The sequence below is a fragment of the Taudactylus pleione genome, unplaced genomic scaffold (assembly GCF_031769625.1).
Source record: "Taudactylus pleione unplaced genomic scaffold, aTauple2 ptg000481l, whole genome shotgun sequence".
NCBI classification, from domain to species: domain Eukaryota; kingdom Metazoa; phylum Chordata; class Amphibia; order Anura; family Myobatrachidae; genus Taudactylus; species Taudactylus pleione.
This window is the reverse complement of record NW_028284883.1, coordinates 2,644,449-2,656,890: the sequence shown is the minus strand read 5'-3', so window position 1 is coordinate 2,656,890 and position 12,442 is coordinate 2,644,449. Positions and strand designations below refer to the sequence as shown.

General features: G+C 42.6%; 1 protein-coding gene across 1 annotated transcript in view; it reads left to right on the top strand.

Annotated features, from left to right (window-relative positions):
- Nucleotides 1–12,144, top strand: part of LOC148502851 (cytochrome P450 2G1-like) — a 31,645-nt gene extending 19,501 nt beyond the window's left edge. Inside the window, exons 7-9 of the mRNA XM_088449320.1 lie at nucleotides 2,253–2,440; nucleotides 9,498–9,639; nucleotides 11,954–12,144. Coding sequence (XP_088305446.1) covers nucleotides 2,253–2,440; nucleotides 9,498–9,639; nucleotides 11,954–12,141 — 518 coding nt within the window. The 3' untranslated portion in view covers nucleotides 12,142–12,144. The remainder of the gene's footprint in view (nucleotides 1–2,252; nucleotides 2,441–9,497; nucleotides 9,640–11,953) is intronic.
- Nucleotides 12,145–12,442: the final 298 nt, after the last annotated feature.

Below are 12,442 nucleotides of genomic sequence, written 5' to 3'. Positions count from 1 at the left end.
CTAATCTATTCTTCATGACATTTTTTTCTAATAATCTGCCCCATCTACTTTTTTATATCTAATTTGAATTGTGACATTGAGTGGAGCAGATTTTGGTCCTGCGGACAACATATGTATTTGAGAGGAGATTACAATCATTAAGAAGAAATAAGAATTGTTAGTCTGTTACACGTGCCTCTTGTTATCTGTAACCTGATATCTAAAAGAGAATGGGGATGTAGCAAGGGTGGAGCAACCAGAGCATGTGTTCCGTATGCCAGATGCCATGTTCATCGCTTCACCAGCCACCTACAGTACATTCAATTATTTACTATCCAGGAACTATTTTACACTCATCCATTTGATTGGGGAGGCGGGTACGGGAGATGGGGAGGTGTTATTAGTGCTCTTCTTTCTTAAGGACTGTTTTCCAAAGTCTCAATGCAGAGTGCAGACCAGCCTGCAACATTTCTGACTTCTTCTCCCTTTTTAATGCAAGACAATACCTGGCAAGCCACAAAATGTCCTTAATACAGACCATACATTTCAGGTCCTTCTGGATGTCCCATGTCTGATAGAAACTATGGATTAAGTTTAATGAAAGGCTGTTCCTGGTACACTGTCTCTGATTTATTTTTCAAGGGTGTCCAAAAGTATGGGGAGACAGTCCCAAATGTTGTCTCCACACTGTCAAGTCACCTGGAACAATGTCAATGTTTGCACATGTAGCAAACCCTGTATTGACACCCATAACAAGTCTTTGTGCCTATTGGTAAGATTACTGAAGGCCATAATTTATCTGATGGTCTTCACTGTGTCATCAGGGAGCAATGGAATAAAATGCATTTTGTCTTTATTCCTCATGAACCTATGAATAGCTTTTGATTTCCACAATATGGGCTTAACTCTCTCTAAATGGTACTTCCTCACAAACTTGCTTATGTCCAGGTACTGTAGGAAAGTATACCATTTATAAGGTATGGAGTTGTACAATGTTTTCCAGCTAAGCATCCTACATAGGGGCATGCAGAAGAAGTTAAACAATGAGTTGCTTGCAGAGCCATTTTCCTAATGAAATCTTGGGCATAAGATTACAGTATAACATGCTTTAAGGGTCTCCTTGTACATAGTTTCTTTTTTTATTCTGTACACTTTGAAGTCACAGATGTAGTAGAATGCTTCTTTTATGAATGCCTTCAGACCATGATCAGAGATGGCCATAGCTTGGTCATGTAAAGCAAAAAAGAATGAATCTTATTAAGCAGCACCAGTGTTTTTTTCTTCAATGGAACAGTCTCTGAGGCTCCATAGATCAATCTGTTTTCTCACAGTTGCAAGTCTTTAATCACAACACTTTAGGGCCAAACCTTCACTACTGAACTAGACTACCTGGATTTTAATAAAGTCTATTTTAGAGGTGAAGGGTATGGGAATAGAGCATAACTAATACAATTGACATTATTAGGACCAGAATGACATTTTGTCCCCTTAATAATTGGCATTTGTCCCACTGAGTTTTTGTTTGATGTTTATTTTGTCTTTCCCTGTATTGACACATTTCAAAGTTATAAAAGGTTGAATTTTAATAGACCTAGGTATATAATCAGCCTTATTAGCTATATATAACTGAGTCAATTATGCATTTAAATAAAGCATATTTTACTTTTCTTAAAATACTATAGGCCTGATTCAGATTTTGGAATATAGTATGATATAGCAAACCATGTTGCAATACAAAGGGGGCAAATACATATTTTTTTTGCATGTAGGGTAAATACCAGCTGCTTTGGCATGTAGCCCAAAAATACTGCACAGCTTTATTTTACACTGCAATAAAAATTTCAGTTTGGACATACCCCTCCTAAATTAAAGTCTATCTGCACATTTTAAATCTGCCCCATTTGCAGTGCAGCATGGTTTTATCAAGATGCACAGTTACTTGCTATATTTTACTTTGTTCCCAAATCTGAATCAGGCCCTAAATCAACATGATGGTCATGTCCACATACCTGCAATTACAAGTCTAAACAGAATTTAATATTAGAAATACTGTACATTGGTAATTTCTTTAGGAATTATTTATAGGAAAAATACATTAAAACATGTCATAGCTTTGTTAATTTTACTACAGGTAATTAGCTTACAGGGTTTAATCTGTCATATATTAGAATGTTTGTACCAAAACAGGTGTATTTCTAGTCTGTTTTTTTCTTTGACAAGAAAGGCCAAAACACATAAAACATGTAATTCTTCACCTTTTACACTTGTTCTAGATAAGTTGCAGAAGGAAATAGATAGTGTGATAGGCCAAAACCGAAGTCCGAACATCGAGGACCGGAGCAAGATGCCATACACGGACGCTGTCATTCACGAGATCCAGAGGTTTAGTGATGTTCTCCCAACAAATGTTCCCCACATAGTCATCAAAGACACCACATTCAGAGGATTCACTATTCCAAAGGCAAGTGGGGCAGTTTTAAATATTGAATACAGAAAATTGGAATTGGTATGATACCCCAGAATAATTTATATAAGACCCCTAGGAGTAAATTTACTAAAGTGAGAGTTTTTAGAAGTGAGGTTTAGAAGTGATATTGCCCATAGCAGCCAATCAGATTTTAGCTATTATCTTCTAGAAGGTGTTAGTTAAATGTTAATTAGAATCTGGCTGGTTGCTATGTTACCCCCTATAGTCATACTAGGAAGTAAATCTGCATATAACAGCCGTCCGTTGTTCCCTTAGCGATAGATGCACTCACCGGTACTTGTGATGCCACCAGGTCCCAAACAGTAGGGGCTTAAATAAATTAACAGGAGATCGCAGTTTGTGATGGAGGAGATGGATACATGCTGAATCCCCTGTAGCAGGTTGTGACAATATGATTTTCAGGGGTGGATCATGGGGATAAACTGGGGTAGCATTGGATACATATATTAAACACATCCACTGAGCAGAGCTGAGATGAAGTTACTTGGCAGGTGGTAATAGCAGCAGAGGTGAATGGACTCCAGATAGCTCAAAGGCTGAAATCTACAGATAAATGACAGGGCTAGAAATGATTAGAACATATGTAGGGTAGTCTGGAGCACTTCCAACAAAAGGACGCAGACAATAAGGTATATTCCGAATACAAAATGACAGGAACTGTACCAGCAGGTTTACACACATTGTATAAACTATCATTTGCAAGGAAGTGCAGCGGGCTGCCTCCTTACAGGGAGCTGCAACAATAAAAATATCACCCACATTGATTTGTTCACTCTGCTCAAGATCTGCCCCTCTAATTCAATGTCATTACTTCTTCCCTGTATACAATACTTTGTGTTGGATACTCTGTGGCATATACAAGACTTCCTACTACTAGAGATGTGCAGGTCTGGATTTCTGAAATCTGAACAAACACACCCAAAGTTAGGGCTTCAGAGGAGAACCTGATCAAGGTTTGGAATCACTTTTGTGACCCGGTTTGGATCTGTTGCCGGTTCAGAACTCAGATTTAAAAATCAGGTATTTTGTAGTATTATAGTCAGGTGTATGATTAGTCAATCATACCAAACAGGTGATAATGATCATTTTCATTTGTAGGTTGAAAGACAGTCATTAACTAAAACAGAAACAGCTGTGTAGGAGGTTTAAAACTGGGTAAGGAACAGCAAAAGCTCTGCTGCAAATGTGAGATTGTAGAATACAGTTTCGTGTCATAGGTCATACAAGACTGAGCACAGCAACAAGGCACAAGTGTTAAGGCTTGGGCATGTCTATAGGGAATAGCCTTCAGGGCTAGTATATCTTGGCTGGATATGACTTGACAAGTCGAGGCCCGAGGGCCAAGGATGTGATGCAGCCTTTGGGCTGTGGGAGCAGCCTTGAGGGCTGGTATGCCGCCTTTGGGGTGGGATGCAGCCTTTGGGCTGTGGAGGCAGCCTTGATGGCTGGATGCAGGCTTTGGGCTGTAGAGGCAGCCCTGAGGGCTGGTAAGTCTCTGGTGTAATATGCCCAAGGTTGTGGAGGTGTGGCCAGTGTCACCGGGTTGACACTGGTGGTGATGTGCTGGATTGTGCACTTTAGACGCTGAGATGAAACCAATGTTGCCGGGTTGACACTGGCAGTGGTGTGCCAGATTGCGCGCTTTAGATGCTGAGGTGCGGCCCTGGCAATGGTGGCGCACTTTGGATGCTGAGGTGCTGCCAATGTCGCCAGGTTGACACTAGCAATGGTGCACCAGACTGCACACTTTGGACCCTGAGGTGTGGGCAATGTCGTCAGGTTGACACTAGCGATGGTGCACCAGACTGCGCACTTTGGACCCTGAGGTGCGGGCAATGTCACCAGGTTGACACTAGCAATGGTGCACCAGACTGCACACTTTGTACCCTGAGGTGCGGGCAATGGCATCAGGTTGACACTAGCGATGGTGCACCAGACTGCGCACTTTGGACCCTGAGGTGTGGGCAATGTCGCCAGGTTGACACTAGCGATGGTGCACCAGACTGCACACTTTGTACCCTGAGGTGCAGCCAATGTCTTTGGGTTGACACTGGCGATGGTGCGCTGGACTGCGCACTTTGGATGCTGAGTTGCGGCCAATGTAACCGGGTTGACACTAGCCGTCGGATGCTGGCATGTGCCCCAGGATGACACAAGCAGCACTAGCAGACAGCGTGCGAGCTGGACTGCCTGGATGGAAAAACGGCAGCAGGTAAACACAGCAAAACAGGATTCTGGAACTTGACTGACGAACAGGAGAATGAGTCCAAATGCAAACTCGGGAAATGCTATCACCGGCATGGAGTGAAGGGTTGGCTGGAATTTAACAGAAACAGGGCCCAACCAGAGCAAGCCTCCCTAATGATAGACTATTGTGCAGCTGGGCTGTCCACAGACTGGAGAATCAATTAGTGTGCATCTGATACTGCACACAGACAGGCAGTAATTAGTGAAGAGCCTCAGTAGCAACTAAGGCTGGAACTGCAAACAATATGCTGCAACCACAGATCCTAACAGGAGGAAGGGGGAGACTTCAGTGAACACTTGCCCGGCGTTCACCCCACACAGAATTGGCAGCACGGTGGCTTGTGACAACTGCATCTGTAAGGTCTCTCCCAGGCAAAGATGTCAAAGCAGTGCAGGGTTTCAAGTTGTGCTGTTAAAGCTCTTTTGAAGAAGCACAAAGAAATGGGCAACTTTGAGGACCATAGACGCAGTGTTGGCCAAGAAAACTTAGTGCACCATATGAAAGTCCATCATGCTTACTTCCCTTCAAAATCGGAAGATGTCCAGCAGTGCCATCAGCTCAGAACTTGCAGAAACCAGTGGTACCTAGGTACACCCATCTGTTATGAATCCTCTATGAGATTCACCTTTGATGAAGGCAATAGTGCTGAGAATTATATGAAGCAATGGTGTCAACAGAAAAGATTGTCCAATTGCAGCCTGGATGACTGATTGATGTTTTGCATGTATGTGGCCCTGTGGCCAAGTTGCAGCCTTGAGGGCTGGAAATGCTTGGCAGAGATGTGGCCAAGTTGTAGCCTCTCGGCCAGTGATGCTTGGCAGGAATGTGACCTTGCCGCCAAGTTGCAGCCTTGAAGGCTGGAGATACTTGGCAGGGATGTTTGGAGATGCAGAGTAGCGGAGGTAGCTGAAGTGTAAGGCAAAGAGCACTCAGACGCTACTGTGCGATTGCTGCTGCTGGGATGTAGCACGGCAGCTGAGATGACTGGAGACAAGAGCAGCGGAGATAGCCGGGCTCTTGTTGCTGAAAGTACTCGGACGCTGCAGTGTGGCTGATTCCGCCGGGATGTAGTATGGCAGCTGAGATGAATGGAGACACAGTGCAGCAGAGGTAGGAGCGGTGTGTTGGCTGAGTCCACTCAGACGCTGCAGAGACAGGAGACACTGGAGTAACACAAGGAGAGAAAAAAACACTGTAGAACTGGAAACATGTGTAATATGCTATCACCAGCATCTGAGCAACACACAAGCAGGAAAGAAAAAAAGGAGGATCCAATCCTGTCCAGGCAGAGATGACAGAGCAGCCAAATGGGAGGACTTCATGGATTGGCAGCGTGGTGTCCATGTCTCTCAGCAACAGAGCCGCCAGGAGCACTGTTGTCCAATAAGACGCAGCAGTGGCTTGTGACACAATCTACTGTTCGAAGCAGTCTGGCCAGAAGTGGTCTCCATGGAAGAATTGTGGTAAAAAATCCATACCTTCAATGTGGAAACAAGTTCAAGCATCTCAACTATGCACAAAAACATAGGAACTAGGTTGTAGAAAAATGGCAGCAGGTGCTCTGGACTGATGAGTCAAAATGTTAAATATTTGACTGTAACAGAAGGCAGTTTGTTCACCAAAGGGCTGGAAAGTGGTACAATAATGAGTGTCTTCAGGCCACCATGAAGCATGGTGGAGGTTCCTTGCAAGTTTGAGGATTTGGTCATAACTAATGGTGTCATCAATGCTGAGAAATATGACAGGTACTTATCCATCATGCAGTACCTTCAGAGAGACATCTGATATGCTCCAAATTATTCTGCACAGGATAATGACCCCCAAACATATAGCCAATGTCAATAAGAACTGTCTTCAGTGTAAAGAAGAACAAGGAGTCCTGGATGTGATGATATGACACCCACAGAGTCATAGGCAGAAGGATTTAAGCAAGCCTACTTCCACAGTAGATCTGTGGTTAGTTCTCCAAGATGTTTGGGAGAACTTCCCTGCAGAGTTCTTTCAAAAACTGTGTGTAAGTGTACCTAGAAGAATTAATGCTGTTTTGAAGGCAAAGGATGGTCACACCATATTCTGATTTGATTTAGATTTATTTTCTGTTCATTAACTTTGCATTCTGTTAATTGATAAAAACAAACTATTAACAATTCTACTTTTGAAAGCATTCTTACTTTTTTCCAACCTGCCTAAATCTTTTGCACAATACTATATATATATATACAGTACATGGTTGAACATTGAGGAACATAGTATGATCAGATTTCTGCATCTAATGAGCCCATCAGCTGCTGAAATTCATCACCAATTTGTCAAGGTGTACGGTAACAACGTCATGTCATGGAAACAGGTTTAGGTTTGATGCACTGCTTTTGATAATGGCTGGGCAGACATTCAAAATCAGCAGCGATTTGGCCCGCCAAGCATGTCTCCTACAGATGACAATTTGTGCCAAATTGAAGGGCTGATTTAGGAGGACAGACGCATTTGAGTTAGTGATATTGCTGACAAACTGAACATATCAGTGGGTACTGTGCACAACATCGTTCATGAGCAGCTGAGGGACAGGAAAAAGTGTTCATGCTGGGTACTGAAGCAAATCACAGATGTTCACCAAAAGGATGGCACTGTCTATCATGCACTTGATGCAGTACCATGAGTAGGGAGCATAGTTACTACAGTTTATTGTTACATGCGATGAAACATGGGTGCATCATGTGATACCCGAGATGAAGCAAGCATCTACTGACATGAAAACATGCATCATCCCCACCTTCAAAGAAATTCAAAACAACTCCATCAGCAAAGAAGGTCATGGTGACAGTGTGTTGGTGTGCTTCTTGTTGATTTCCTCACCAAGGGAGATACTGTGAATGCTTCTCCACTATTTTGGCACATTGAGCCGGTTGTGGAAGACAGTTCACTGAAAGTGACCTGGGTTGCTGCAAACAGGAATCGTATTGCTGCGGAATCTGTATGATATGCTAGCTGTCGGGATGCCTCCTGTCAGAATACCGACAGCGGCATCCCGATGGTTGGTATCCCGACAGGATTCGGATAAGTATACTTAGCCCCTTCTGGTAGCCTAACCCTCCCCACCCCGCACAATAACCATTCCCGTTAGTTCATAAACCTAAATCCCCCTCCTTCATGCCTAAACCTAACCCTCCCCCCTTAGTACCTAAACCTAACCCACCACCCTTAGTGCCTAAACCTAACCCCTGCAGTGGCGCCTGACCCTAACTCTCCCCCCCAGGAGTGCCCAACCCTAACCTCTCCCCCAAAACCTAATGCATGCCCTGCTAACTGCCCTAACCCTAACCCTCCCTCTCCACGCAAAGAGGATGGGTGCCCCGGACTTACTTCGTTCGGGCATCCGTCCATCTACTTTCCGGCGTCGGGATTAAGATAGGAGTCTGCATTTCAATGCCTATCTTAACTCCCTTGTCGGGATAATAGCATCAGCATTTAGCTGATTACATCCCATTGCTGCTATTAACACATGCAACAGATATTTAACCCCTGCTTAAGATGTACCGATGCACAGCATTAAGTACATGGACTGTGATTCTGAAGCAATTGCAATATTGCTATATATTCTTTCTTGCCTTCTAAAAAGATTAAGCTGAATTATTTGATTCTACATGTGCTTGTATAGTGGAATTTATTTTGGTAATAGTGCTACTATAATTTTTTATCTACTTGATGTTTAGCTATACGGGCTAGTGTATATTATATTGTGTCTAATTCTTATATTAAATACACCATTTTCAAAGTGGTGGGCACAGGGGAAAGGTGGGTGGTGGGGACTGTATATTGGAGACCAGTGATATCTGTATATGAGAGGGCTGGGAGTACTGCAACTGAATGGTCACAGGACAGGGATGCAAGGCAGGGAGGGTGGGACCTGGGAGGCACAGGGCTGGGAGGGCTAGACAAAGGGGAAGTGAAAGACAGGGTTGGACTTGGGATGGCTAGACATTGTGGAGGGGTGGCAAAGCGCAGGAAGACTGGAACTTAAAGGGGGCACAGGGCAAAGAAACTGGCTGGACTGGGGGTGCACATGTCAGGGTCAGGAACTATGTCATAATACATGTACCTTGTTAGTGCTGGAGAAAAATGACAGTGGCATTTTGAATATGGTGGCGGCCATGAACCAATCACAGCTTGCGGACAGCCAACCTGGAGCAGCTGCTGCGGCCACTCCTGATCATTTGCCATTCCACAAGCTCTGATTGGCTTGCAGCCGGCACCGAGTTTGAAATTCCATTGGCACTATTTCTCCATGCCTGGCTGGATGTCAGTGCGCCAGCTGCAACCAAGTACATGGACTATGGCATTGACATGTGTCCCTCCAGTCCAGCCAGTCTTCCCTACCCTGCGTCATTCCCCCACAATGTCTAGCTATCCTGTGCCTATTCCCTGCAGTTAGCTTGTAGCCCACCACAAATCAAACTGCTGCCACCTGGGCCACCATTTCTCTCCGGTTCCTGGACTCTGGTACCGGAATTTCCCCCCTGATTGCGGCCCTGATTCTAAGTTACCTCGTAGCTTCAATAATAGACTTATCTGCGACCAATGCTGTGACTTTACACACATTAATTTGGATTTGTGAAGCTGCTGGTGGATGTAACAATACAAGTCTTGGTGACTGTGACTTTTAAATATTTGCTCATAGCCGCTGAATACAAATTTGCAGCAGAGGTGGCAGCAGCGCAAATCTCTGAATCAGGACCTTTGATCATTTGTTTCTTTATTTTTGTCATCCCTCATTTCTGGATACAGGGCACTGATGTTTATCCTCTGCTGTGTTCTGTCCTGCGAGACCCCAGCCAGTTCACCACACCAGACAAATTCAACCCTGGACACTTTCTCGATGAGTCTGGGGGCTTTAAGAAGAATGATGCTTTTATGCCATTTTCCACAGGTAAAGCACAACTTTCTCAATTAAGTAAAATATTAAAGTTGGCCAATTTCCAACACACAAGGCCATAATAGAAGAGAAAATACATAAATAGTTTTTTTGCATTGTACATTAGCTACTTATTATCACTACACACTTTCCAACATTCTAAGCTGTTGGCAACAAAATCATGCAACACCATGGAATATATAAAATTGCTTCTCCGTTTAAAACATCAAAATAATGTTACATTCTTCAAATTCATGGCACAGATATGTCCTATTGTATATTTGTCACTGATGTGGCAAATCGCGACACTTATGACGCGAGTCATGTACTCGCAACTGGGTATGCACGCTGCATTTGCATCCACGATCCATAGGATTGCATGTTGCATATGCTACTGTGGCCTGGCGTACCCTGGCACATGCATACATGGCAAGTTACATGGCAAAATACGTGCACACGTTCGCCATCAAAGATGGAAGAGGACACAACTGTACATACCCACATTAATATGTCCTGAGTCATATATGAACTGACAGAACAACAGAATCGGTCAAAGATACTGTATAAAAAATGTGAAAATTAGCTTCAGCATGTGCACCGAATACTAAGACTCACTGTTTACTTCTGTGAAAAGAGATGTATCTGACTGAGGATCAGACCCTTAAGTTTGTGTGGAATTATGTGAGCTACTATAAATAAAAACGGAAAATCTTACTTACTTTTGCTTTTTCTCCACCCAACCAGTCCCTGAGATACTTATTATTAGAGATGTGTGGTTTGGTTCTCCAGAAATCCGAATCCACCCAAATTTCGTGAATCTGGGAAATTCGGGTCACGGTTCTGATCTTTTTGCAGTTTGGAATTCGGATTTTAAATCCGAATTTCGGGTTTTGAATTGCATAAATGACATGATTTTAGCTGTTTTTAAAACTTTTTATCTATTTTTTTTTAAATAAATTCAGTTCCAAAACCAAAAAACTTGACTGTGGTTTTGCAAAGCCAAATCCAGATCCAAAACCAAAGCCAAAACCTAAACACGGGGGTTGGCGCACATCACTACTTATAATGGTGCAAACCAGAAAAACTGTTTCCCCCTTTCAGGGGATTTTTTTATTAATTTCCAATTTTCCTCTGAGCATAAAATGTAGAAAATTTACATGGCAGGAACCTTGAAAATACCGATAGTGGACATATTTACTAAGTGTTAGTTTAGGTTTTTTCATAAGATTCACGGCGGGGTTTACAATTAGCTGATTCACAAAAGATAAATCTGATGGGATTCCGCAGAAAATACAGATGTTAGGACGCAATAGAACATTGGCTCACCATTGAGAAAGTTGATCTTAAACTACCCACATGAGACTCCATTTTGTAACAAGATGGTGTATGCCTTTAAAGTTATTCATAAGTATATTTATTCTGAAATAGCTAGAGACAGGCTTTAGTGACCTTCATAGACTCAAGAGATTGGAATATACCCAAGATAACAGCATGAGATACTCCTTAAAGTGTGCTTAACTCTTTGAAATATAGATAAAACATAACAATAAGTGTTTATACTTTGAAGAATCACATACTGTATGTTACACTGTAAGATCACTATACTTGTAGAAATCTGTATACCAGACAAATATATTCTAGAGAAAATTAGAAGACAGAACTGGTGGTCTCGTGTTATTTCTATGCAGCTAAATATTGATGAGCACTCAACAAAGGGGTTCTGACACACATAACGAGCTCTAGCCCAGTGACAGACCACTGAGGATTCTACTTTAGATCCATCACCATCAATGTTATTTTCAGTAGAAGTATAGAAACCACAGATTAATTATATGGCAGGTTATGAGCACTAACGCTAAATGTTGCCTATATCTGCTCAAGACCTTAAAGACTTCCAGAATATTTGTGTTTCACATATTTTCCACCTCTGAGGGTTTCATTACCATAAGGGAATATTCTGGTTGTCAGTGTCCATCTCACATGACTAAGATATAAGGCACTAAATAATCTCCACGTACTAATCTTCAGTTTACTATATAATACTAGTTTACATTTGCAAGAGAAAACACTGTAGGTCATAGGATGTGGGGGATTAACTATTAAAGCCATGTCATTTACAGAAGATAAATACAACTTTATTTAATCTGTTGCATTGTGAATCATGTGTGGATCTGTGTAAAACAACCAAAATGACAAGTGCATTTATTCTATGGTGATATAAATAATCTTAATGTACTAGTTATGTAACACAACTGCACCAATCATATTTCTGCTTTCATTTTACATTCATACATGTTAGTTAAGAAAATGGTTGCTCTCTATATTTTAGGTAAACGGATTTGCCTTGGTGAAGGTCTGGCCCGCATGGAGCTGTTTCTCTTCCTCACAACCACCCTGCAGAATTTTACGCTAACTTCAGAGACTCAATTCACAGAAGATGATATTACCCCTCGAATGACTGGCTTTGCAAATGTTCCCATTAATTATCAGATGACATTTAAACCTCGTTTAGAATAACTCAAAATTGTAAAAGTATATAATAAAACTGTATATTGTGTGGATTTAAATGGGATGCAATCGGGAAACCGGCTGCAGGCTTCCAGACTGCTTTATTCCGGCGTGGTTAAATGACAGGCGTCTATATCTAGACACCTGTCATTTTCCCGACGCCGGGAGACAGGCGCCCGGCATCCTGATCAAAGGGATGCCAGGTGCCGCGAGCAGACAGCCGCGGGGGGGAGTGTTAGGTTTAGCGCTCCTGGTTGGAACTTAGGGTTAGGCACCCCCCGGGAGGGTTAGGGTTAGGCAAGGGGGAGTG